This window comes from Zalophus californianus, chromosome 4 (assembly GCF_009762305.2).
Source record: "Zalophus californianus isolate mZalCal1 chromosome 4, mZalCal1.pri.v2, whole genome shotgun sequence".
Taxonomy (NCBI): domain Eukaryota; kingdom Metazoa; phylum Chordata; class Mammalia; order Carnivora; family Otariidae; genus Zalophus; species Zalophus californianus.
In genome coordinates this window covers 100715983-100741386 of record NC_045598.1, presented here as the reverse complement: position 1 = coordinate 100741386, position 25404 = coordinate 100715983, and the positions used below count along the sequence as shown (strand labels likewise).

The window sequence follows — 25404 nt, the reverse complement described above, 5'->3', positions numbered from 1 at the left end:
GAGAGGATAAAAACCACAAGATCATTTCAATGGATGCAAAAAAAAGCATTTGACAAAGTCATCCATTCATGATAAAAACTCTGAACAAAGTAGGTTTAGAGAGAACATACGTCAACATAATAAAGTCCATATATGAAAAATCCACAGCTAACATCATACTCAATGGTAAAAATCAGAAAACTTTCCCCCTAAGGTCAGGAACAAGACAAGGATGTCCTTTCTCACCACTTTTACTCAACATAGTACTGGAAGCCTTAGCCACAGCAATCAAACAACAACAAGAAATAAAAGGCATCCAAATCTTCCAAATCGGTAAAGAAGAAGTTAAACTGTCACTATTTGCGGATGACATACTATATACAGAAAACCCCAAAAGACCACCAAAAAACTACTAGAGCTGATAAATGAATTTAGTAAAGTTGCAGGATACATGTCACTCCTTTCTTAAATTCCTTGACTCAGTTCTCAACCCAAGCACCTGGCCATAGCCTTTGAGGGCTTACGTTTTTCCATCCTCACTTCTGGCCACTCTTCTCCCCTTACTCAGTGCACACCACCACCACTGTACTGGTCTCTCTGTTCCTGCTGGTTTGTTTTTTGGTCTGGGATATTTTTGCCTTGCCTCTTCTTACAATCTGTTCTTTCGCTTATTCTTCAGATAAAAGCTCAAATGGCCATCTATTTCCAGATTCTTTCTGTGTCCATTCTATGTACAGTAGGCACTACCCCTTTACTCTGTTATTTCACCCTGTTTTTCCTACCTGACACTAATCGTGGTCTGTATTTATCATGGTTATTTGTTTACCTGTTTTTTTGCATGTCTTTTCCTGAAATTAAGCTCCACAATAGCAGGACCATTTAGTAGATGCTCATGAATATTTGTTAAATGAATGAATGGTCATTTCTCCTGCTAATTTAGTGTTCTTGGGCAAATCAGTTAATGTCTTAAGGCATCACTTTTTTCATCAGAAGTGTTGCTGGTTGGGGCACTTGGGTGGCTCAGTCACTTAAATGCCTGCCTTTGGCTCAGGTCATGATCCCGGGGTCCTGGGATCGAGTCCCACATCAGGCCCCCTGCTCAATGGGGAGCCAGCTTCTCCCTCTCCCTCTGCTGCTTCCCCTGCCTGTGCTCTCTCTCTCTCTCTCTCTGGCAAATAAATAAAATCTTAAAAAAAAAGAAAAAAAATGTTGCTGTTGGACTTAATCATTTTTAATATTCCTAAGTCCTATGATTTTCAAGAGGAAAAGAATGGAGACAAGGACACCAGCAGAGAAGTAATAAAAATATAGGTGTGAGGGGGAAAGGATCCTAATATTGTGGGTATTAAGATATTAAAAGGAATTTCTTACATATACTTACATTGACTATGGCATATTGTGAAGTGGGAATAAAAGCAAGGTCAGAGTAATGTGTTATATGATCCCAATTTTGCTTAAAAATGTACCCTTCATATGTAAAATTTTTCATATTTTTTTAATAAAGGTATGTGTGTATACACTCCAGAGTCTTAATGTTGATTCCTTTAGTTGGTGTAACATGAAGAAGGAAAGAATTTTTTTAACTGCCTTCTTTATGTATCTCTATATGATTTGACTTTTTAAAAATCTAATAAAGTGACAAGGAGGAATAAAAGATGACCTTATGGCCTGAGGTCCAGGCATGCATTTTAATTCTTCAAACCTCAGGTTTCCTTCTCTGGGAGATTCCAAAGGAGATAGATAGATAGATAGATAGATAGATAGATAGATAGATAGATAGATAGATATCAAAAGACAGTGGCATATGAGAATTAAAATAGTATTTTATTATCAACTCAGCATAGTCCTGATACTCCGATGTATAGTTCTGGTAAACTTGGTTAGGCCAAGACTCTTGCCCTAAACCCAGACCCGAAAATGGGGATGTGAATTACCAGCTGCCTGAAGTAGGGTGCCAGAGATGGACATCATCTCCTGAATGAAGGAGAAAGGGTCTAGGGAGCCAGGCCTGGCTCTGAGATAGGCTTGTAGGGAAGATAGAAAGGGCAAGACTCATCTGGAAACAAACATGGCCCCATCATGGTCCTTGAAGTCAATCAATTCAATGAGCAGTTCTTTGATCCAGGTGGAGAATGAGAACAGGGGAAGAAAGGAGGCTCCCCTTTCAGTGAGCATTACTTGTCATGCAGCAAAAAGGTTGAAAACTGGTGCTATGGGGTGAGTGAGAATAGAAAATCGGGAAAAACAGAGACAAAATTGGAGAAACCAGAGGCTAAAATAACAAACAAGGCAATGCAGCTTCATGAAAATCAAAGGAGAGTGTTTGAAAGGGTGATGATAAACAGTGTCAGTTGATAGATTCAAAGAGATTATTGAAGAGCAACAAGACAGAAAAAGCCATTGGATTAAAGGATTAGGGGACCATTATTGGTTTTAGGGAAGTTTTAGTGACTTGGTGGATGAGAACACAGATTATGGGGGAAGTTAAAGAGGGGGTAGATTATGGGGAGTTAAGGTGGTGGTGGAGTATTGGGTTCTCATAGCAATATTTGGGAAGAGTAGAATAAAGGGAGAGATAACTCCAGATAGGGGTGGACCTCTTCATATTTCTATGCAGTAGGAAAGATTAAAAGTGGAAAATAGAAAAAGAAAACTTGATGGAGAAATAGTCTGAAGAACACAAGAAAGGACAGAATCAGCATTTTGGGAAAGGGTTAGTCTCAGAGGGATTTTTCTCTTCAAAACAAAAGAGGAGAGAAGATGGCTATCTACATGGAAATATTTGGAGATACAGAGTAAAGAAGATATATTACATACCAAACTCAGTAAAGCAAGAACCGAGGTCATCTGATAAAAGGAGGGAAACTCCTGGGGGCTTACGTGGACTGGAGATTTTAAAATTCACTCTAAGGAAAAAGGATCAGTGAATTAGCTGGGTTTGGCACAGTCCTCCTTGGACTGTAGAGTTTTCAAGGGCAGAGACTGTGTTTTATTACTCTTGTCTCCCCACTGCCCAGCATAATGTTTAGTGCATGATTAGCACTCAATAAATATTTGAATGGATGGATGCATGGATGGTCTGGTATGTAGTATGTGCTTATTGAAAGTTTATTTTATTGAATTAAACTACACTTGATCCCTAATCCCTAGGTGAAATTAAATATAATCATTAAACAAAGCCTATATATAACAGTCTATAGTTTGGAAACAGGACTTAATTAAGTAGGTGGTACCCCTTTTATACACCCCAAATTTTGTGTGTTGGCTTTCTGAAGGATGAGGGTTAGCAATGGTATTTTGCTTTGGCAATATGGATGAAAGGGAGAGTTGTTACACCTAGCACACATTATTCTGCTGCTTTTGGCTGTGGAATCTGGCTCAAGTTCAGAAATGCCGTATTTGGGCTCCTATTTGCAGCCCCCTGCGGAACTTGCACCTTCCTGCTTTTGCATTCTCATCTGAATGTTCCAGTAACTTTGAGATAGTTCAGATATCCCTATTTAAAACTGAATAGCGTGTGTGTTGGAGAGGCTTGGGACCCTGAGTTAGGAATCCCGTTACCAGATTGTTAAGTGAACGTCAAGATTTCAGATTTAAAGGCATACGCCTTTTCTTTGGTAAAAGACTTCGAAGAGAAAGGAGGACCAGACCTGTTTGAAGAAGAAAAAGACTTCCACTCTTTTATTTTTCTATGCGATAGAAAAGAAACTGGTGATGAAACTCTCACTTACCCAATAATTCTATATCGAGCCCCTGTGGTATGCAGAGGACATCTCTTCTTAAGATGAGGCTAGTAAATTGCAACTGGTTCACTGGGAAAAGTTTTTGGTTATCCTTTATTAAAAAGAAATAGCCTGGTCTTGTTTCGATTTTAAATCTGTGAACTAATACTCCAAATTGATTATTGTCTAAGAAAGGGATGTTGAAATGATCCTGACTCTAAAACATATATTTCTCCTCACCTTACCAGTTCACCTCAGGCGTTGGCTGTTTTTTTTTTTTTTCATTATTACTGGGGACACTAGTTGTACCAAAGCATTCCCCCCTCCCCCCCCCCCCCCCCGGTTGCTTTTGCTGGTTAGGAACTGTCACAGTGGAAGTCCTTGCCCCTCGAACCGCCGCAGCAGCCGCTGAGTGGCTGAGGAACTCAGTTTCAAAATATTTTGTTTTAAGAGGTTGTTTGTCATGGTGAAGTCGTCACACAACATCTGATGTTGATTCTGAGATTCGTAATTTATCCTTTTTAAAGATTCAGATAAAAAAAGTAAACACATTTCCACATGGTTTTCTTATAAATCTCATCCCTTAACTCAACTCAAAACATCCCAATCCTGCAGTGTTCTGCTGTGTTTCTGCCCCTGCCAGGTAGATGTGCTCCTGGGTGCCTGGTGGGGGGCACACACTGCTTGTCTTCCAGAAAAGGGGAAATCGCACTCTGTTGTAGGGTAGACACACTCAACCTAAGGATCTAAGGCACACCTAGTTAGAAACCCAACTGGATTATACTCTGAGCTCCCTGTCTACTTGGGAGTGCCTCTTTAGTGGCGCATTGTTAAAATATCAGCACATTATCACATAAAATCCACTCTAAACCTTAAGATTGCTTGCGTTCTAAGGAGAGTTGAACTCACTTTATAAGGTGTTCACAAAAATAATTTTTTTAGCACATCTTATCCGAAGAGTATTTAATTATAGATTCAACTAAAATTGCAGTACATTAAGAATTTGGAAAACTGTTGTGATGGTTGTCGATATTGTTGACTAAAAGATGGCCAGCACTTGCTTAGGTAACCTGGGAAGGGATAATTTGATAACATCCTACTGATCTTGGTAAATGCCCTTCCCGCATCATCCTCTCCCCAGGCACTACTGAGTGCCGTGGAACTTAACACCAGACTTTCAGCTCCTGCATTCTATAAGGTTCATATAGTCAGGGTTCACTTCTACTTCATTCAAATGTATGTATTGACCCGCCACCCTGTTGCTGCTGGGAATAAAAACATGGTTCTCGCCCTTGAGGATTTCACTGGCTGGCGAGGGGAATAGACTTGTAGGAAAAGTAAATTACATACAACCATGGGCTATAACAGAGGGGGAACAAGAATTATAAGCACTTATAGGGGGCAAGTAACTCGCCTTGCCTTGGGAAAGTGGAGAACACTTCACAAATGTGATATCTGAACTGAGTCTTAGAAGAGAAATTGAAATGTGTCAGGTGGAGGAAGGCACAGCAGGCAGAGAGAACTGAATGTACAAAGACTTGGCGTTTAGAAAGAGTATGGCTTCTTCAGGGCAGTGAGAGGCGTCTGCAACTCATGGAATGGAACAGTGGAAGGAAAGAGCTCACAACATAGACCTGGGTCTTACCAACTCACAGTGCTGGTGGGGTGGGGGCCAGCAAAAAAGGTAAAATTGCTGGAAACACGAGAGAACTTACAAAAATACCTTGAGTTTGTTACATAAATCGTCTGATAGGTACCTGGGCAATTTTTTTCTGCAACACTGTTTTTCTCTTTTTTAATTCTCATCCAGATGGAAAATAAACAAAATCCCCTTCGTGTAACTCAACCGATGACATTTCAACAGCATCATCTTAAGCAGTGGGGGATTCTTCTTGTCTACACAAAACAGCTCCCCCTTTCTCTTGATACATACATTTCTCACTCTTCTTCCCTAATTGATGGTTCACACGTGAATATTTGCAGTTACTTTCTCAGTAACTATGATTTTTTTATAGTAATATCAAAACAAAAGTCGGTGTTATTTTTCACAAAAATGTCAAAGAGTTTACCAATTTTGGCAAGTAGTCATGTCACTTGTGATACCAAGTATTTTATCATTAATAATTGCTCGGTATACAGTAATTGGTTATGTAAATAGGTGGGAAAAAGTACACTTTAAAGTACACTTTCAAACCATGTGATTGAAATTATTGAAAATTAGAGTAATATTCTATTATTTACACATTATTTTACGTAGGAGAATTTAGTCATAGAGGAGAACTATGTACAAGAGAAAAAATTCCCCACAAGAGAGAGGAGAGGAGTCTCAAAAAGTCAGAAGTAAATTGCATTTAAAATCATTACAGATTGAGAATGAGTACTGATTTTGTGGTGAAGCTGTTGAAAACTGTCATTTTGACTCAAAGCATATTTACAAGAGTAAAATATACCCATATAAAGGTATAAAATATGTAAAAATACAGAAAAATATATAAAAAGAAGAGTTAAAAGTTTATTGGAAAACAGTGTTCACTGCAGAAGAGACATGATCAATACTCGGTGAATAAAGGCAGGTTTTTGGAGTTGTTGGAAATGAAGTTAAAATATAAAAGAGAATAATTATTTTGGTTTATACTTTTACAACTTGGTTACTTTAAGAATGCACAAATGCCAAATGAAATCATTGGACTTGGAAACAAAACTGCATTTTGTTGCAGTTAGCTGCATTATTGTATAAATGAGATACATGTTTCTTCAGCTTATGCAATAACACATGATGAGACAATTTAATAACAGAATGAAAACAATGTCATCAATTTGTATAAACAATCAGGAAAGGAAAGGCTATCTTGATTAAAGAAATATTCTTGAATTTAATAGGCATAAGGAGACAACTGACTAAGGAATGGAGTTATTTTATACACACACAAGCACAGAGTAAATGCAAATCAGAACCATGATTGGGCCACTAAACATGAGTAGAAAATTAAGTGTGGTGGCAAGGTTTTAGAGGAAGAGCTAAGTACTTGACTGTGTAAAATTCTAAGGTTTATTGGTGAGTGTGAGGAATTGAAAACTCTGAAATGCCCCCAGTACTGACACCTCTTTGACCCCACAGTACTTTGCATCTCTATAGAGATTACCAATTTTTTCAAAACTTGTTTAAGAGAAGGGGCACCAGGCTGGCTCAATCGGTGGAGCATGTGATTCTTGATCTTGGGGTTGTGAGTTTGAGCCCCACTTTGGGTAGAGATTACTTAATGAAATCTTTCAAAAATAAAACTTCTTTAAGAGGCTGAAAGCTGTGACATTCAGGAAGCTATGTGGGATGTCAAAAATATGTTGGACTATTTGTTCTCTCACGTTATGGGCTGTCATCAAGGGCTTCCAAAGATTATCCATACAATCTTTCGAATGTAAAGAGGGATAGTGAATTAATGATTGGCTGACACTGACTTCCAAATGTGAATTTTTCCCTCTTTTCCTCCATGTTTATTTATTGCATTCAAAGCATTTTAAGAATTTTGTTCTAAAAGAAGCTAAAGAGCTTCAAAGAGAAATTATGGACATGTTCACTTTTTCCTTAAAAGTGAAAGAAATAGTTCATTGCTTATGATGTAAGAAACTCTGTGTCTCAAAACCATTTGGGTAATTATGCCCCAGAACAATCTGATAAGGTTTCAAAGGGGGGAAAGAAATCTTTCAGAGGAGAACAGCAGATCATAGCAGCTCATAGCGCATGTCATACTACTTAATCAGATAAATGGCACACAATATTTTTACCAAAGAAAATAGTATGTGCTAAGCTTAAATTTGCATTTTTTGGAGTGATTACAGCATAGTGAAAATTTCAGAGCTACTGTTCAACTGTAAGAAATAAATGGATCAGAGCTAACCATGTGCAATAATTGTACAGAATCAATGCAAGTATGATCCTAGAACTTCAGTTTTCCCAGAACAGAGTAACAGTGACTTCCATCTACTTATTGGTCATGATCTATGCAAAAATGCTTCCTGCAGCTCAGCACCATTACCTATGTACGTGTTGCTGGGGTCTGATCAGCCTCAATAGCCAATGGCGAATGCTTGTATTCTTCTCTGCCTTGCCCCAGCAGATTACGGATCCTGAAAGACTCACCGGGTCAGTTTACTGCACTGCCGCCGTAACAAAGTGCCACACACTGGATAGTTTAAAACAACAGAAATTCATTCTCTCACAGCTCTGGTAGCTAGGAGTGTGAACTCAAGGTGTCAGCAGGGCCACGCTGTCTCTGAAGTCTCTAGGGAAGGATCCTTCCTTGACTCTTCCAGCTTCTGGTGGCTCCCTGCAATCCTTGGCATTGCTTGACTTGTAGCTACATCCCTCCAGTCTCTGCCTCCCATGTCACATAGCCTTTTTCTCTCCTCTTGTAAGGACACCAGTCATTGGATTTAGGGCCTACTCTAATCCAGTATGACTTCTTAATTGACTACGTCTGCAGAGGTCCATTTCCAAATAAGGTCACATTCTGAGGTTCAGGTGGACATGAGTTTTAGGGAGATATATTCAACCTATGACACCAAGCAATGGAAATACTGTACATTTAATCTTATCTCCAATAATGTCAATTGTCACATACTTTTTTTTTTTTTTTTTTGCATTTTGGGCTTTAAATTATACATACTAAAGATTACTCTTGTGGTTTCAGTTGAATGTGATATTGGCTTCTAGTGCTAGGATAATTAGTGAAAAATAACATGTCATAAAATGTTAAATTTAAACATTAACCCAAAATTTCTCATAGGATTTCTCACATGCCTAATTAAGGCTCATTCATGGAGATATGTGCCCCTGCCCTGTCTAAGTAGTTTACATGTGTGTGAAGTCCAATTGTGAAGGATTTTATACACTAAATTCAGGTGTTTGGATATGACCCTGTAGGAAAGGAAAAACCAGTGGAGATGCACTATTTCAAAAAGATATTTCAGGTTGTCAGATCAAAGCTACTGAACAGATGAGATGAGTGGGGTTTAGACCACACTGATGGGGGTGGGGAAGTAAAATGTATTGGGTAACATCCTGATGACTTAGTAATTGATTAGATGATGTTAATAATAGCTAATTTTTTCCAGCTTTATTAAGATATAATTGACATATAACATTGTATAAGTTGAAGGTGTACAACATGATGATTTGATATGTGAACCACTGAGAAAAGATAACCACAAGAATGTTAGTTAAGACATCCGTCACCTCACATCATTATAATTTTTTGTGTGTGCTGAGAACATTTAAGATCAATCATAGGTAATATTTAGTGAGCATTTTCTTTGTGTCAGGTACCATTCTAAGCACTTTTTGTGTACCAGTTTATTTAATTATTGCAATAATCCTATGAAGTAGTGCTATTAAAATTTTGATTTCACATGATAGAACTGAGGCACAACTTCTTGTCAAATATCACCTACCTCGTAGTGGGAGGAGCCAGGATTTTAATCCACAGAATCTGGTGAGCCAAAAGAAGGAATCAGGGGTGACTCTTGAGATTGGGGGGCTGAGTAGAAGGTTGTGTCATTAGCCAGGACTGAGATACAGAAATGTAGCAGGTCTGGGGCCGGGTGGGGTAGGGAATTTCGACTGGAAGGTTGTGAGTCCTGAGTCCTTAATATTAAGGTGGAAGAGCTGCGGGTGGGAAATCCAAATGGATATGTCCAACAGATAGTTGTAGTAAGTACTCAACCAGTATTTGTTAAAATCAATCTTTTAAATGTGTTCAATCGATTTTCTTTTTGAAAATACTGTTTTAATGTATACGGTACACAGCTGTAGTAAAAGATAGGGAAAAATCAGTGATCCAGTCTCCCAGCTCCTCCAAAAGGAAGAGTAGTACTTTTAACAGGGTGAAATTCTTTGTGATAGCGTATCCTCACGTAGTCCTCTTTACATTAAGTTAGGAAGGTAAATGACTGTCCTGCCTGGAACTTTGTGACATTTTTCAGCCAAGTCGAAAGAGGAGAGGCATTCGTGAATTATTTGTGCCCACCCGATCTATCATGAGCAGATTTCCTTCCTTACCAACTCCCCTCCCGCTCCTACCCTTTGCTCCAGCATTCCGCCAAATGCCCCTTGCCTTGCTCTAACCGCGGGGTATTCCAGTTCAAACCCGGAGGTTTACGGGAACTGCTTTTGTTGAGATCCTGAAAGAAAGAAAGGCCTGTGAATTCTCTTTGCGAAGCACCGCCTGTTTTCTGTGTCATTTCAGTCTCATTAATCAGCACTGCAGCAAGGTAGACGTTGTGCTGTGTATTTTACTGTCCCTAGCTCAGCAGCTCCTGCGTTTCTGCCCCCAGGCCGACGCATTGGGGAAAAAGAGGGAGGGAAACCATCAATCTTCCCAGTTGCACATGTCAGCAGTGACTCCTTCCCCCTTCCTGTTGGCTGTCTCTCTCACCACCTGTGTTTAGAATTAGCATTGAAGCTGTTGCCCAGATGAATAAGAACCACTGTCCCTGTCACCTGCCCTGGTACGGGCCACCACTTCTGAATGAAAACAAGGAGTACATAGGGCAGTTCTCTTTATATTGTGAACAGCGCAGGAGAGACAATCACACATCCCCTTAGAAGTTCTCTAAAGCCTAAAATTCAAGCAGATTTTGGGTCATACATTCTAAAGGTAGCATCATTTATGGGATCCGAGGGGTAAAAGCGAATAGTTTCTTGGTGCCTTGCTGTATTTTCAGAGTCTCCCACTAAGTGTATACAGCTGAGGTTGATCTAGCTAGGTTCAAGTCCACTATTCACTAACTATGCCCTATTCACTGAACCCCTCTGTACCTTAGTTTCTTCATCTGTAAAACAGAGATGATAATACTACCTACCTCATAGGGCTTTTTGTGAGGATTAAATGAGATAATACATTCATAGCTCTTGCTATAGTACTTTGCACATTATAAGCACTCAATACATGTTAGCCATTAATTATAATTGTTCACTTCATCATTCAAATAATAAAACTGAGGTTCAGAGAGATTAAATAATTAGTGCAAGTCATAGGAGACACAGAAGGGATTTGAACCTGGCACTGCCCCAACCCCCAAATTTGTGCCCTTTCTGTTCCACTACGTTGTTTCCATCCAGTTCCATCTTAAAAAATAACTCATGTGCAAGCTTAATAAATCACTTGACTTTATTTATGTCTTTATTTCCCATCAGGTAAAATGAGAATGGTATTAACAGACATTCCTGTTAGGACAAGCCTCTTATAATTATGTGTTGATTAATATCATCAGGTTGTATGCACAAAAACTCTTAAAAATTTGGCTGCAGAAAATGTTCTTGCCCTTAAAAAGTTAGACAATGCAAAAGTAGCAAAAAGGGGGTCATTACGCCCGTGGCCTGGGGTCACAACCACTATTGTTAAGTGTGTATTCTTCCTTGTCGGAATTCATTTATTTAACAAACGTTTATATAGAACCTTGGTGGGCCAAGCTTTGTTCTCCAACCTCCAGGGGGCTGCTATTATTATTCCCTTGTTACCGATGGGGAAGTTCTGTGTTCTGTGACTTGCACAAGGAGACACACCTACTGCACTGCAGAGCTGGCCTTGAACTCGCGTCTGGCTCCAGTCAGGCCCTTCACCTACTCTGGACTCTCAGTACTTACATTCGTATCTCTTCCACAGGATTCCATCTCATAAAAATATAACTGTGACCTATTTAATATTCCTCCTACTGACTGACATTTAGTTGCTTGTGGCTCTCTCGTTATTAAATAATGGAGGGAATGGCAGGTATCCTTACGGTCTTGTTTAAGTATTTCTTTAGGACAGATTTCTATTCATTGAATGATTGTGTCAAAATATATAAACACTTAAAATTTTGACCTCCATAAATGGCCAGATAACTTATGGAAGCTTACTACATGCCAGGCACTAAGCACTTTACACTAATAAACGTATCACACTCCCCTCCCCCAGTCACCCATTTTATAGACACTCAAGGCCATATAAGTAGTAGGGCTAGGACTTTAACCCCAGGCAACCTGGTGCAAGCCTGCTTGTTACCATGGTTAATAACCAACCAAGTCATCATAGTCCCATTTTACTGCTTGACATTGTCATTTTTCTAATTTATTCTAAAGTCGGTATAACTCTCTGGGCTGACAGAAGGGTCTGAACTGAAGCAAATGTGTTTGAAACAACCCCAGGAATTGTGTCAGTCGACAGGTTGGCTGAAGAGAAAAGGGAGCCATGGGTGGCTGGAAAGGGAGACGTCTTTCTCTTGGTAGTGTTCAGGACAGCCAAAGAGACTCTTTTTTGGAAAGGACTATCTTTATGCCAGGGAAATAACTTTAGAAATTTTTTATTCTCCATTGGTAGTGTGACACCTTGTAAGAAATTCACACTCTGTCTCTCTCAACGGTTCGGAACACTTGAGTTAGTCATGGAGTTATTTCCTACACTGGGTCTAAGAATTTCTGGCATTTCCATGTCATGTAGCCAACACCACCTGTTGCTTGTCCAGGTTTTGGTCAGCTGAGTCCCCGTAAGACTTATCAACAATGAATGTTGAGTGTTGAATTCAGACTCTCAGAAGGAGTTAGAGTTTTCCAGGCAGGAAAATGGGTAGAAAAGAGCATTCTAGGCAGAGATCATTTTTTCTTCTATCCATTACAATTCTGATGTCAGCACCTTCTTAAGTGGGATTATTTTCTTGGTAAAGGCCAGGCTGCATATGCTTCCTGAATCCCTGAGCCATACGGATTTATGGACCCCGACATTGCCAAGTAAGTCTACCTAGGCATCAGAGATGGTGTGCTTACTTGTTACAGGTGTCTTTCCTCACCAACATAGAGGCTCTAACCACACCTTCATGCTCTGCTAGGCTTCCTGGCTGCCAGATGTGAGATCAGGACTGCCTGATGTCCAAATGGCCTCTGACCAGGAATTAATACATAACCATCTAAAGGGTTTTATTACCTTAAAATGTAAATTATAAGCAAATGAACTTATTTTTCACATTTTTACAGTCTGTGTGTGTGTGTGTGTGTGTGTGTGTGTGTGTGTGTGTGTGTGTGTGTGTGTGTTTCCTAGCAGGTTGGCAGCTTTGGAGAATAATTATGTAGTAGTTGGCTCTGAACAGTGTTTTTTCAATCTTGGCCACACCGTAGAATCACCTGGGGAGCTTTTAAACCTCCCAGCGCTCACGCCAAATCCCAAGCTGATTAAATCCGAATCTCTGAGGATGGGACCAGGCATCACTATTTTCTAAAGCTCCCAGGTGATGACTGTGAGGCCAAGATTGGGAACTGTTGGCTTAGAAGTTATCTTCTTTCTCTTTTTTTTTGTCCATAGCGTTTTCATCTGTACTTCATTTAGACTTGATATTGGTGCCCCCAAACGCCTCTCAAACTGGAACAATCACCAGAATCACTTGGAAGGCTTATCGAAGCCCAGATCGCTTAAATCTTATTTCTTCTGGGATAAGCCCACTCTTAGCATTTCTGAGTTAGGAAGTTTGGGTGGGGACCCAGGAGTTTGCATTTATGACAGGTTCCCTGTTACGGTGATGTTGACGGTACCAGAGAACATATGGTGACAACATCCGCTCTAGTATGTTCCTTCCACCTTCTCTCTGCTCTGCTCTTTCCCAGGAGTGGCGACCAGGGCCCCTGCCTCCAGGGCGGCCCACACTGTCAATATTCACCTTAAATGGATGCTTAAACAAGCTTTAGCATACTGCCCCACCTCCAAGTCCTCTTGCAATCTAATTTTAAAAGTCCACTCCTCATGCAAATGCAGCCTCCTCCTTATTCCAGATCACTCGCCTTAAGCCCCTTGTACATCAATATCAGACGTACCACTGGGTGGGGTTTTGGTGTTGCAAAGTGGGTCTTGGATTTCGCTTTCCCACAGAAACAATTTTATGAATGGTGTTTAGGTAGAGTTGAAATGGTGATGTTAAAACCATTTGTCAGGAATACTGTGGGCTCAGTAAGGCTTCAGTGGACTGCCTTCCCTGAACTTAACCAGCACTTAAAGAATTGAGTTTTCTGAGTTTCAGAAAAACGAACCCTTAGAACGTAACTTATTTAGGAACTAACTATAACTGGAACATTTGGTTCATTTTGTTTATAGTTATTTTGCCCTTTCCATTTTGGAGCCAAAGTGGGGCGGGGGAAGACTTGTCATTCATTCCACTAACATTTATTAGGTGCTCACAATGTACTTGGCACTGCTATATACGGGGGTATAAAGATGAAAAAGACAGCCCCTGCCCTAGAGGAGCTCATATTCTAGGTGGGAAAATATTTTCTAAGCAAATAAGAAAATATTTACCAAGTTTCTAGTGTGATATGTGCAATAATGAAGAATGAATGAAGGAAGGAGGGATCTGTTCTGCCCTGGGGAGAGGGGGAGACAGAGAATGGGAGGGGCAGGAGGAGAGAGGGAGAGAGAGGTAGGAGGAGAAGGGGAGGGAAGGAGAGAGAGGGGAAGAGAGAGGAAGAGAATGGGGGAGGGGGGGCTGAGTGTGTGTGTGTGTGTGTGTGTGTGTGTGAAGAGAAGATGTGTTTAAGAGGTTTTGAATCAGGGAGAGATTGTTAGACCTTGAAGACCCAGGGGATTTACCCAGCAGAGACGGGGGTGAAGGGCGTCCAGGGTGGTGGAACTGTCTGAATGCACATTGGGGCTGAGCTCTACAGGACTGGCAAGTAACCAGTTCAGCTCCTCACATAGGATGATGGAGGATGACTGGGAAGGGCATTTCTGGCCACACCAAGTTTGAACCTTAACCCGGAAGAAGAAGGGAGAAGACTGCATTGTTATCTCAAACCTTCTTTTTAAAAAAAAACTTTCTTCTCCTGTATCTTTCCCACTATCCTGAGAAACAGACAACTTCTTATTTTCAACAAGATACTAATACGTAGAAAATGTCTTGAATCCAGCGGTGTTCAAACCTGTGCTCTGGGAAGCCCCCTCAGAGGCTGGCTGGGGTGAGGGCAGAAGAGCACACAGGGCCACCCTCCCTCCTTCCCGTTAGCCACCTGCTTTATGCAGCTTTTCTTTGGGCTGCTTTACATGTTGGGCACATCTAGGGAGAATATTACATTTGAGGGGTGCCTGGGTAGCTCAGTTGGTTAAGCGTCTGCCGTTGGCACAGGTCATGATCCCGGGATCCTGGGATCGAGCCCTGCATCTGGCTCCCTGCTCGGTGGGGAGTCCGCTTCGCCCTCTGCCCCTCCCCCCCCCCTCGTGCTCGCGCTCTCTCTCTCTCTCTCTCTCTCTCTCACATACACACACATAAATAAATAAAATCTTTTAAAAAAAAAGAATAGTACATTTGAAAAAGGGTACATAACTAAAAAAGAAAGGCTTTAAAATCACCGTAATCTACTCCTCACACATTCCCTAACAGTCTGAGGACTCTGATGTGCATAGCCAAATCTCTCAATTGCAAGCGAAAAGATAATGTTCTCGGACAATCAGCTGCGGATGGGACATCAGGCAGGCACTGATGTGGCTGGGTGACCAGTGACAGTGGTTAGGAGGTAAACCTTCAGTTGGCCGCGAGAGGTAATGAGAAACTCATTTCTCCCCAGGATGATCTCATACTTTAAGATCGACGTTTGCATTTTCTTATGAGGAAAAACTGATCTTTTCTTAAGCATTTCAGGTTATTCTTTACACTTTTAAAAAGTTTAGTACTTCTTGATCTCTTGCCAGTGTTTCCTGCTCCATTCAACATAAAAATACAATGTGCCGTGGTGGTTAGGATGTTTATGTCAAAAATTTGACCCTTGCTGCTTTGGTTTATTTATTTTTATTTTTTTTCCCTTGCTGATTTGGTTTAGCAAGTGGAGTTATCATTAGGAATTAAAAATATTTCTTACCACATATCACACTATGTATAATTATTTGTCATCTTCAGATAATATGCTAATTAGTTTTAATCACCTTTCCAGTGAAAACTTAAGAGACTGGCCAGTTTATTCTGTACCCACATATAACCTTTGCATTTAAAATCTAGCTTAGCCACCCTGAGGTGACAATGCAATCTTTCCTGGGAGCCAAAGTCCACAGACTTTGTATTGTGTATCATTTCTGTCTGATGGGGAGACATCCACTGAGTTGCCATTTAACATGTAGGGAAAAAAAACAAAGAAGACCTAAAGAATATAAGCCCAGAGATACGCTGAGGTACAAACGAAATAGCTACAGAAGAAAAGACCATGGTCAATGTCCAAACCTCGGGAAGAGCGTTCTGTGGTCTGTGGCAGAGCTTTGGGGTTCTGGATTCTGGTCCCAGCTGTACCACCAGCTGTGTACCCTTGGCCCTTTGGTGAACAGTCTCTGGGACACACTTTGTCCTTCTGAGAAGCCTGTGTGGGGAGGAGAGGTGTTGGTGGGCTGAGGGTGCCTAAAGGCCAGGCCAACCTCCATGTAAAGAAGTTCTCCATGGGCTGCAGCCCAGTGTGGAGGAAGGGAGCCAGCTGGAGTCAGCAGCAAGAGCTCAGCTCTGGGTCTGACCCCCTGCCGGTGATTTCCCCGGGGAAGGGTCCTTCCCTAGAAGGTAAGGCCAGTTACTCCAAGTCCATCAAGCGAGGTAAGGTACGTGCAAGTGTCCAGGAGTGTTTCCAATTGCCGCAGTCCGTGCCAAGAAGGAAAATAAATGTGCATGAGCCTTCCTTCCATCACGGGTGGGAGGACCGCACAGAGCACACAGGACAAATAGACGCACAGCTCTTGAAATGTGGAAGAGGCTTAAATAAGTCTGTAGGAAACTTTTTTTAAAATTTTTTTTAAAGATTTTATTTATTTGACAGAGACACAGCGAGAGAGGGAACACAAGCAGGGGGAGTGGGAGAGGGAGAAGCAGGCTTCCTGCTGAGCAGGGAGCCCCACATGGGGCTCGATCCCAGGACCCTGGGACCATGACCTGAGCCGAAGGTAGACGCTTAACGACTGAGCCACCCAGGTGCCCCCAGGAAACTTTTTAAAAGTCAAGTTTATTCCTTGTCAACTCTTGCACAGCCTAACAGTATTGTTTATCATCTGTGCCCTTAAGGGACTCACAGATGACTGGGTTTGTCACTTTCTAATTTTTTCTTTTTAAAATAATTTTTTCCCTTCAGTTTTAATTATCAGCTTACATATTGCCTCTTGTTTGGGGGTGATATGAGACCAACTTTTTCTTATATTGAATTAATATTTACTATATTGATTCCCAGGTCTGAGCATCTGGTTTCATTTCTAAGCAAAAATGAACCCATTTTTCTTGGTGCTGAGTCAGCATTTTCTCCCCAGACCCAGGGCTCCGGACTTTCTGGAAGAAAGAGCTGACTGTGGTGGAACAATGCTGAGCCGTTGCCAAAGAAAGCTTCAGAGGAGCAGCACCTGGCTCCTCCCAGCCAGGGCTGAGGTGCTGTTTTTTTATGCTGAGTCTCCTCTGTTTCAGCTCTTAAATCCCTAGTTGGTAGGAGAGGCATTTAAAACAACAACAAAAACATTGAGATGTTCAAAGAGCCTAGGATTGAACTAGTGGGGTGACATATATGACAGAATTGGGAAACACTGACAGAGAGCTAAGGAGTGAGAATCTGAAGATGTATTTTTACTTATATACAATTGGAAGAATAAATAGACTTACAGAAAGAGATTTTCTGCCCCATTAGTTAATAATGGTGGTTGCTTTTTTTTTTTTTTTAATCACACTCTGTAAGAACATGCCCTTTATGGAGACAGTTAGACACAGTGGTTGTTCAGCCAAGGCTTTGGTGCACCGTTGACTGTAGTTAAAACAGGTGAGCTGAATGCCCAGTTGATGTTACAACTGGCTACAGGCAGGCCTTGGTAATAAGAGTCTTGAAATTTGTACTTGAAACCTTTGGTTCCCAACACCATACCCAAGCTGAAAGTGTCTCAAAGCTAGTAGGCAGCCTCCTTTTGATGTATTTTATTCACTTGGAATTAAAGACAGAAGCTCTTTCTAGCTAATCACAAAAACTATCTTTTGCTAGAATTAGCAGCTTCCTATTTTTCAATTTCTTTTGGGTGCAGTAATTAAAATGAAGGTAATCATGAATTTTGGATCTGCTTCGTACCTTAAGACAGGACTGGTGTTAGTCTGTCAGATTGCTAAGTCTGTTGTCCCTTTGATTTGCACACCCACCCTCTCTTCTGGAATAGATCAAATCCCCGGGGGCTGGTGTTGCCCCTTGGTAGTGCTGTTTCTGTTACAAAATGAGCCAATGACTATGTTGACTGAAGTGGCATTTGTTCAGGAAATAGCACCTGAAGTCAAAACAGAGCCCTATTTTGTAAAATACTCCTTTTTTATCCTCTGCACTGGGATGGGATTGGAGGCGGATGCTCCAGACGCCCCCACGAGTGAGTGCCTGTGGGCTAGTCCTGAAGCTCTTTTCTTTGTGGCTCGCCTCCTGTCCACTGGGAAGCCCATGCTCCTCTCATTTTCATTCTTTTCTAGCTCTAGTGCTTTTGAACACAGAACCCCCATCCTCCCACCACCCAAACTCCACATTCCAGCCCTGTGATTTCACGGTACCGGGCAGAGCTCCCCTGCCATGCCGGCAGGCTGCCTGCTGACTTGTGCAGGGGGACCAGATGGGAACATAAACTCACTGCAGAAGAGCAGGATGCTCTCTGTATATTTTTAAGACCAGGAATCCAATTCTCATTTAGAGGCTGTATTTTTTTTTAATAGCTCCTTGAAAATTGAACAAAACATTTCTTGTTGCTCTTATTTCTTGATAACATCATTCCCTCTGCGTGGATGTATAGAATCACAGAAACTAGAGGATGGAAAAGATATATTAGGTCATGTCTAGGCCGTTCCCAGTGGTTACAGTTCTTTTTTTCCCACACTCTGTACTCTGTAGTGCTTTTCTCAAGAATTAGTTTTTCCATTTCTCCTGGGGAATAATTCCTTAGTTTGACCATGGAGGAATGTATGTGCAAATATCCATAGTCTTTTTTTTCCAGCCTGATATTCCTACTCTTCATAACCCTTTACATTAGCATAAACAGCCCCTCTTCATCCTAAGTCAAGTATTTCTGGATGGTATTTTTTTTTCTCTTCCATTTATTAAGTTCAGAGCTTGTTTTTCTGCTTTGCTTTCTCTCTTCATCAATCAGTCCCTAAAGCCCATTAATCATTTTTTTTACCTCGCTGAAAGCTTCTTTGCTTATTCCCATATCAGAAACCCAGGGCTGGTTGAGGTCCCAAGGTACTGAAGAAGCCTCACTGATATGTGCTTATTCTATCCTCTCTCTATCTCTCTCGTCCCCCACCCCCAGCCTCAGTTCGCAACCACAAACTGTTTTCTACAAAAATATTTCTACATTATGATTTGGGGAATTAGTCATATTAGTCATCGCAAGGCCGTGTGTGTGTGTGTGTGTGTGTGTGGTGTGTGCACACGCATGTGGTTTTAAGTGGTAAGATTATATTTGTTCTCGGTTACTTAAAAGATATTTTTCATATCCTTGGAGCCACAAATCTTTCAGGTCTCCTGAGTGCTTGGATTGAGTATAATTCTGGACCATGGAGCTATGATGTATCAGTAGAATGTAGCATTCTATTTTAGAGCTGTCATCTCAGAAGTAGAGAGGAAAATAAGCAGATATGGGGAATAACAGACTGTATTTGTAGGATTTAGGATTCTTGGGGAAAGGGAAAAGCAAAATTTAAATAGCCTTGGCCCACACATACCTAAAGAAGATTAGCTCTTAGAAGCTAGTGTTAGGTATATAGACTTTTTATTATGTCACTTTCTTTTTTTTTATATCTCAATTATATTGAGTTATAATTGACAAATGAAATTGTAAGATAGACTTATTTTGCTTAGCATAATACCCTCTGGTTCCATCTACATGATTGCAAATGGCAAGATCTCATTTTTTTGGTGGCTTTTATCATATGATCTCACTGATATGTGGAATTTAAGAAACAAAACAGAGGATCATAAAGGAAGGGAGAAGAAAATAAAACAAGATGAAATCAGAGAGGGAGACAAATCATAAGAGACTCTTTTTTTTTTTTTAAAGATTTTATTTATTTGACAGAGAAAGAGACAGTGAGAGAGGGAACACAAGTAGGGGGAGTGGGAGAGGGAGAAGCAGGCTTCCCGTGGAGCAGGGAGCCCCATGTGGGGCTTGATCCCAGGACCCTGGGATCATGACCTGAGCCAAAGGCAGACACTTAATGATGGAGCCACCCAGGTCCCAAAAGACTCTTAATCATAGGAAACAAACTGAGTGTGGCTGGAGGGTAGAGGGGGCCCGGGGATGGGGTAACAGGGTGATAGACATTAAGGAGGGCACGTGATGTAATGAGCACTGGGTATTATATAAGACTGATGAATCACTGACCGCTACCTCTGAAACCAGTCATACATTATATGTTAATCAATTGAATTTAAATTAAACAATAAAAAATAAGAATAAAAAGAAATTGTAAGATATTTAAAGTGTACATCACAGTGATCTGATATACATATGTGAAAGGGCTCCCTCCGCCTGGTTAATTAACACACCATTACCTTATGTGTTTAGCTTCATTTATTTGTTTGTTTTGGGTGAGAATATTTAAGTTCTACTCTCTTAGCAAATTACACTTATACAATACAGTGTTATTAACTATAATCACCATGTTTTACCTTAGATCCTCATACGCTATATGGCTTCCTGGATTGGGAGACCTAATATTATAAAAACACCCAAAGCGATCTATAGACTCAATGCAATCTCAATCAAAAATCCTAACGGTTTTTTGGTTTTTTTTTTTCCTCTTGGAACTTGACAAGGTGATTCTAAAATGCATAGGGAAGGGACGCCTGGGTGACCCAGTTGGTTAAGCGTCTGCCTTCGCCTCAGGTCATGATCCCAGGGTCTTGGGATGGAGCCCCACGTCAGGGTCCCTGATCAGCGGGGACCCCACTTCTCCCTCTGCCGCTCTCCCAGCTTGTGCTCTCTCTCTCTGATAATAAATAAATAAATAAATAAATAAATAAATAAAATCTTTTAAAAAATAAAATGTATAGAGAAGTATAAAAAGCCAAGGATGGGTAAGCTAATTCTTAAAGATGAAAGTAAAAAGACTTGCTCCCAAGACTTACTAAAAGGGCACTGTGGTACTGATCAGAGATACACAGACCGATGGGACAGACTAGAAAGACCAGATACGGACACAAGCATAAAAAGATGCTTGATTTATGACAGAAGTGACATTCAAGGTAATGGTCGGGGCGCCTGGGTGGCTCAGTTGTTAAGCGTCTGCCTTCGGCTCAGGTCATGGTCCCAGGGTCCTGGGATTGAGCCCCGCATCGGGCTCCCTGCTCCGCGGGGAAGACTGCTTCTCCCTCTCCCGCTCCCCCTGCTTGTGTTCCCTCTCTCGCTGTGTCTCTCTTGGTCAAATAATAAAATCTTAAAAAAAAAAAAAGTAATGGTCAAAGCCAACCTTTTCCATAAATGGCACTGGAACAATCGGATATCTCCATATGGGGGAAAGAAAGAAAAGGAATTGGATGCCTACCTTACACCGTATGCAAAAAACTCCAAATTGATACAGACTTAAATGTCAAAGATAAAACTTTAAAGCATACTCACATATGCTTTATATATGCTTTATATATGTTTAAACACTCTTATCTTCATGAGCTCAAGGTATTGAAAGAGTTCTTGTATGCCATAAAAGTCTGTAGTCAAAAATTATACATTTGGTAAAATTAAGGCTATCTCTTCATTAAAAGATAACATAAAGAAGACAAATAGCTACACAATGAGAGAATATATTGGCCATACATGTAATTGATAAACTTATTAGTATCCAGGATATATAAAAATACCTAAATCAATAAAAAGACAATCCAATCTGAGAAAAATAGGCAAAATAACTTCAGTAGGCTCTCCACAGAAGAGGAAATAAAAATGGCCAATAACCATGAGTTCTCAACTTCTTTAATTATCAACGAAATGCAATTAAACCATCATGCAATTAAACCACCTCGTATCCACCATGTTAGCTCAAAATAAAAATACTGGCAGTGTTGATGAGGATGAGGAGCAACAGAAATTGATGGTAGAAATTGCAATATGTTACATATTTTGGAAGGGTTTAGCACACTGTAGTACACTTGAAGATACATAATGCATACCTTAGGACCCAGCAATTAGGTATATACACTAGAGAAAGTTGGTGCACAGAACACAAAGATACATGTATAAGAGTGTTCTTTTTTTTCTCTCCATAAGTTATTTTTTGGAAATTGGCAAGCCTACAGAAAAGTTGCAAAATTAATATAATGAATCTCATAAAGCCTTACTGGATAGTAGCTAGTGGAAAGAACATACATGGGCTTTGAAGTAAGTGATACTGGCTTGATATCTCAACTTCACCACTTACTAGGTGTGTGACCAGGGGCAATCTCTAAAGATCAGCGAGCCTCAGTTATCTCATCTGTAAATCAGAGGTAATAAAATGCCTACCATATTGGGTATTGTAAGGATTAAACACATTAATGTATACCAGGCCCTGAGCATAAATGCCTGCAACATAGTTGTCCAGCAAATTATGGCTGCCATTATTAATATTTTGTTGCTGTTGTTAAAAATGTTGGCTCATTTTATTTCTTCAGAACCTCTTAGTGAGAGCACATTTACTGATATATATTCATTTTTCATGTTTCACTACAGAATGCAAAAAGATTCAAGAGAAAAATAACATTTTTTTCATCCTCTATTACTTTTTCCTTCTCATTTATCTATTACAATTTCAATATTAGAAAGTACAAACCAGTAGGAAAACATGCCATAAATTAAAAAAACATTTAACAAAAATGTTTTTATAATTTAAAAAAATTATACAGAACTAAAAAACTCCCTTTGAAATAAAAGTATGATTTAACAAAAGTAAAAGGAAACTGAAGCACAAAAAAGTTAAATAACTTGATCAAGAAGCAATATTAGAAATAGAGTGTAGGTTTTCTAATTTCTAGCCCAAGATCCTACACACTAAGTTGTAATATCAGCAATTATTTCTAAAGAAAACTGAATTAAGTAAATAGCAGTAGCCTTCAGCCCTAATGCTGTGACTTCCTTGCCTTAACTACAAAATGAATGAAATCACATGTAAAACCCTCCAGGCCCCTTTAATCTCCAGTGAAATTTGATTCTGTGTCTGAAGTCTTTCTCACTGACCCCCAGATCCACAGTCATCTTTTCCTCTTGGGAACTCTGCCTGTACCCCACTATTTATGTTTGCAAACTGCTTATGATCATGTTGCCACGCTGTACTGTTACATATCTCTTCGTAAACCTATCCTCTATCTCCAATTAGATTGCACTGCTTGGGGTTGCAGACTTTCTTATGTGCCTTTGTATTTATACGTCTTTGAGTACAAAAAAAAAAAAAAAAATCCAGAATTCAGAGAGGGAGACAAACCATGAGAGACTCTGGACTCCAGGAACCAAACTGAGGGCTACAGAAGGGAGGGGGGTGGGGAGATGGGGTAACCGGGTGATGGGTATTAAGGAGGGCACATGTGGTGATGAGCACTGGGTGTTATATGCGACTAATGAAACATTGAACACTACAACAAAAACTAATGATGTACTATATGCAGGCTAACTGAACATAAAAAAAGAAAAAAATCAAGCCACATTTTAAATTTCATTTTCTGTCCCTAATAGCTCCTAATATAGTGCTTTGCACAGACACAAAATAAATGCATAAGGATAATGACTGTCAGATTGCAGTTGTAAGAAATAGAACTAGTCACCATTGCTACAGTAACATGGGCATAGGATTCATGGATTCTGCCTTGAAAGCAAATGCTTGTTTTCGTCTGTTCCAGAAAGATGCTGTGAAGCGAGTATTCTCTGGCATTCAGCCTACAGGAATCCCCCACCTCGGCAATTACCTGGGAGCCATTGAGACCTGGGTGAGGTTGCAGGAAGAACATGGCTCGGTGCTGTACAGCATCGTTGACTTACACTCCATCACTATCCCCCAGGAGCCGGCCGTCCTTCAGCAGAGCATCTTGGACATGACTGCTATTCTTCTCGCCTGTGGCATAAACCCAGAGAAGAGCATCCTTTTCCAACAATCTCAGGTTAGCTTCTCACATTAGAACCAAGAAAACTTGTATTTTCAAAGTATTTGAGGAAAACTTTGAAGGAAAATTTATATAGCTCCTGTTTGTGATTCTTTTAAAATTGTTCGAGTGACTTCATCAGCTGCGATGATTTCATCTTCATGTTTACCCTATATTCATATCTTTAAATGTCATCATAATGCAAATAGTATTTTTCACCTTTTCCTCCACTGTTCTTGCTTCATAAACCAAAATGTTGCATCTCATTAGTACTTGTAAGTCTGAAATTGTTTTTCTCTGCTTGGTTGTATCCAAACTGCTGAATTCATACTGTTGACTAATCTCCTGGTGATCAAGGGTAGAATTTAGTGGTTTTGCATAACTTCAGTGTTGCTTTACTGGGTATTGCATTTGGAAGGCCTATTGGATAATTCCCATTGTTCCTTCTTTGTATAATAGCTTTTGAGAAGACTTGAGAGAACTAGCTGGGAAATTGGAAGACAATGTCCAGTCTCTTGAGTCCAAGCCAAGAAAGGCTTCAGAACAAAGCCAAAATATTTGACTGATATCGTCACTATGGATGAATCAGTTTATTCTTGGACGGGCAGACAGCCTGGACCAGACAGGGCACTTAAGAGACTCCATAGCAAGGAAGATGAAAAATTTAACTGGATCATGCCCTCATTGCATATCCGCTTGAACCTTGTGACAAAGCCACAGCACATGTTAACATGTATGCATGTGTGGTATGGGTTATCCATGTGTGTACCTCTTGCCTTGATCATAAACTTCTGACAGTCGCTGTGTTTATGTATGTGTTATCACCCACAGAACTTAGTATAATGATTCACAGAGTGACCCTTTAAAAAAATATGTAAGAGATGAATATCTTCAAAAATAAATATATTTATCAACTTAAAAGTTGTTTCCAGCTTGGAAATAATGTGATAATAGAATCTGACCATTAAAATGTCCATAAAGGCAGTTTACCTCCATTTCCTTCCTCACATTCAGTCAGAGAGCCTTTACGTACACATAACTTTTCAAATTCAATCTTGGACTGATCTAATTGTTTTAAATATATAAATATACTTGCTTATGTTGGGCAGGTATGTGTCTCCCTATAATCTCCATCCACTCATTTTGCTTATGCTCTCTAAAAATACATAGTAAATCAACTCTGTCTCCCACATGACTGCTCTTCAAATACTCAGAGACATTTGTTACATAGTAGCCTTACCCTACAGGTCCTTACCCCATAGGTCTTGCCTTCTTCAAGCTAATTGTCCCACCTCAGGAGCTCTCTCGCCATCTGTTTGAAAGAAATATGCCTGTCCTAGTTCCTGAAACTGTAAAGTGTTCCTAAACCTGAAAAGTGTTTATTCACACTCTTTAAGTCTGTCTCCGACATCATAATACTGATCATCATTAGAACCACTTTGTAGGTTACCTGATACATTTTCATTTCATCTAAGCTGTTTTTGATACAAACTCCCTTTTGATCCTTATGTGATACCATTTCTAAAAATCGTATTCCCAGTGCCTATTTCCCTACTTCTGGAAGGCGCAAATGTCTACATCTCCACAAAGTAACCAGTTGCCAGACTGCTTTGT

General features: G+C 40.2%; 1 protein-coding gene across 5 annotated transcripts in view; it reads left to right on the top strand.

Moving 5' to 3' along the window:
* Window positions 1-25404, top strand: part of WARS2 (tryptophanyl tRNA synthetase 2, mitochondrial) — a 116148-nt gene that overhangs the window by 24847 nt on the left and 65897 nt on the right. For 4 of the 5 annotated variants that reach the window (XR_003524601.2, XM_027621568.2, XM_027621553.2 and 1 more), the window contains exon 2: window positions 23551-23808. The exons of the other annotated variant lie outside the window; for it this stretch is intronic. Coding sequence is in view for 3 of the 4 variants with exons in the window: in XM_027621568.2 (XP_027477369.1) it covers window positions 23551-23808 (258 nt within the window). In the remaining variant the exon portion in view is untranslated. The remainder of the gene's footprint in view (window positions 1-23550; window positions 23809-25404) is intronic. 5 annotated transcript variants of the gene reach the window in all.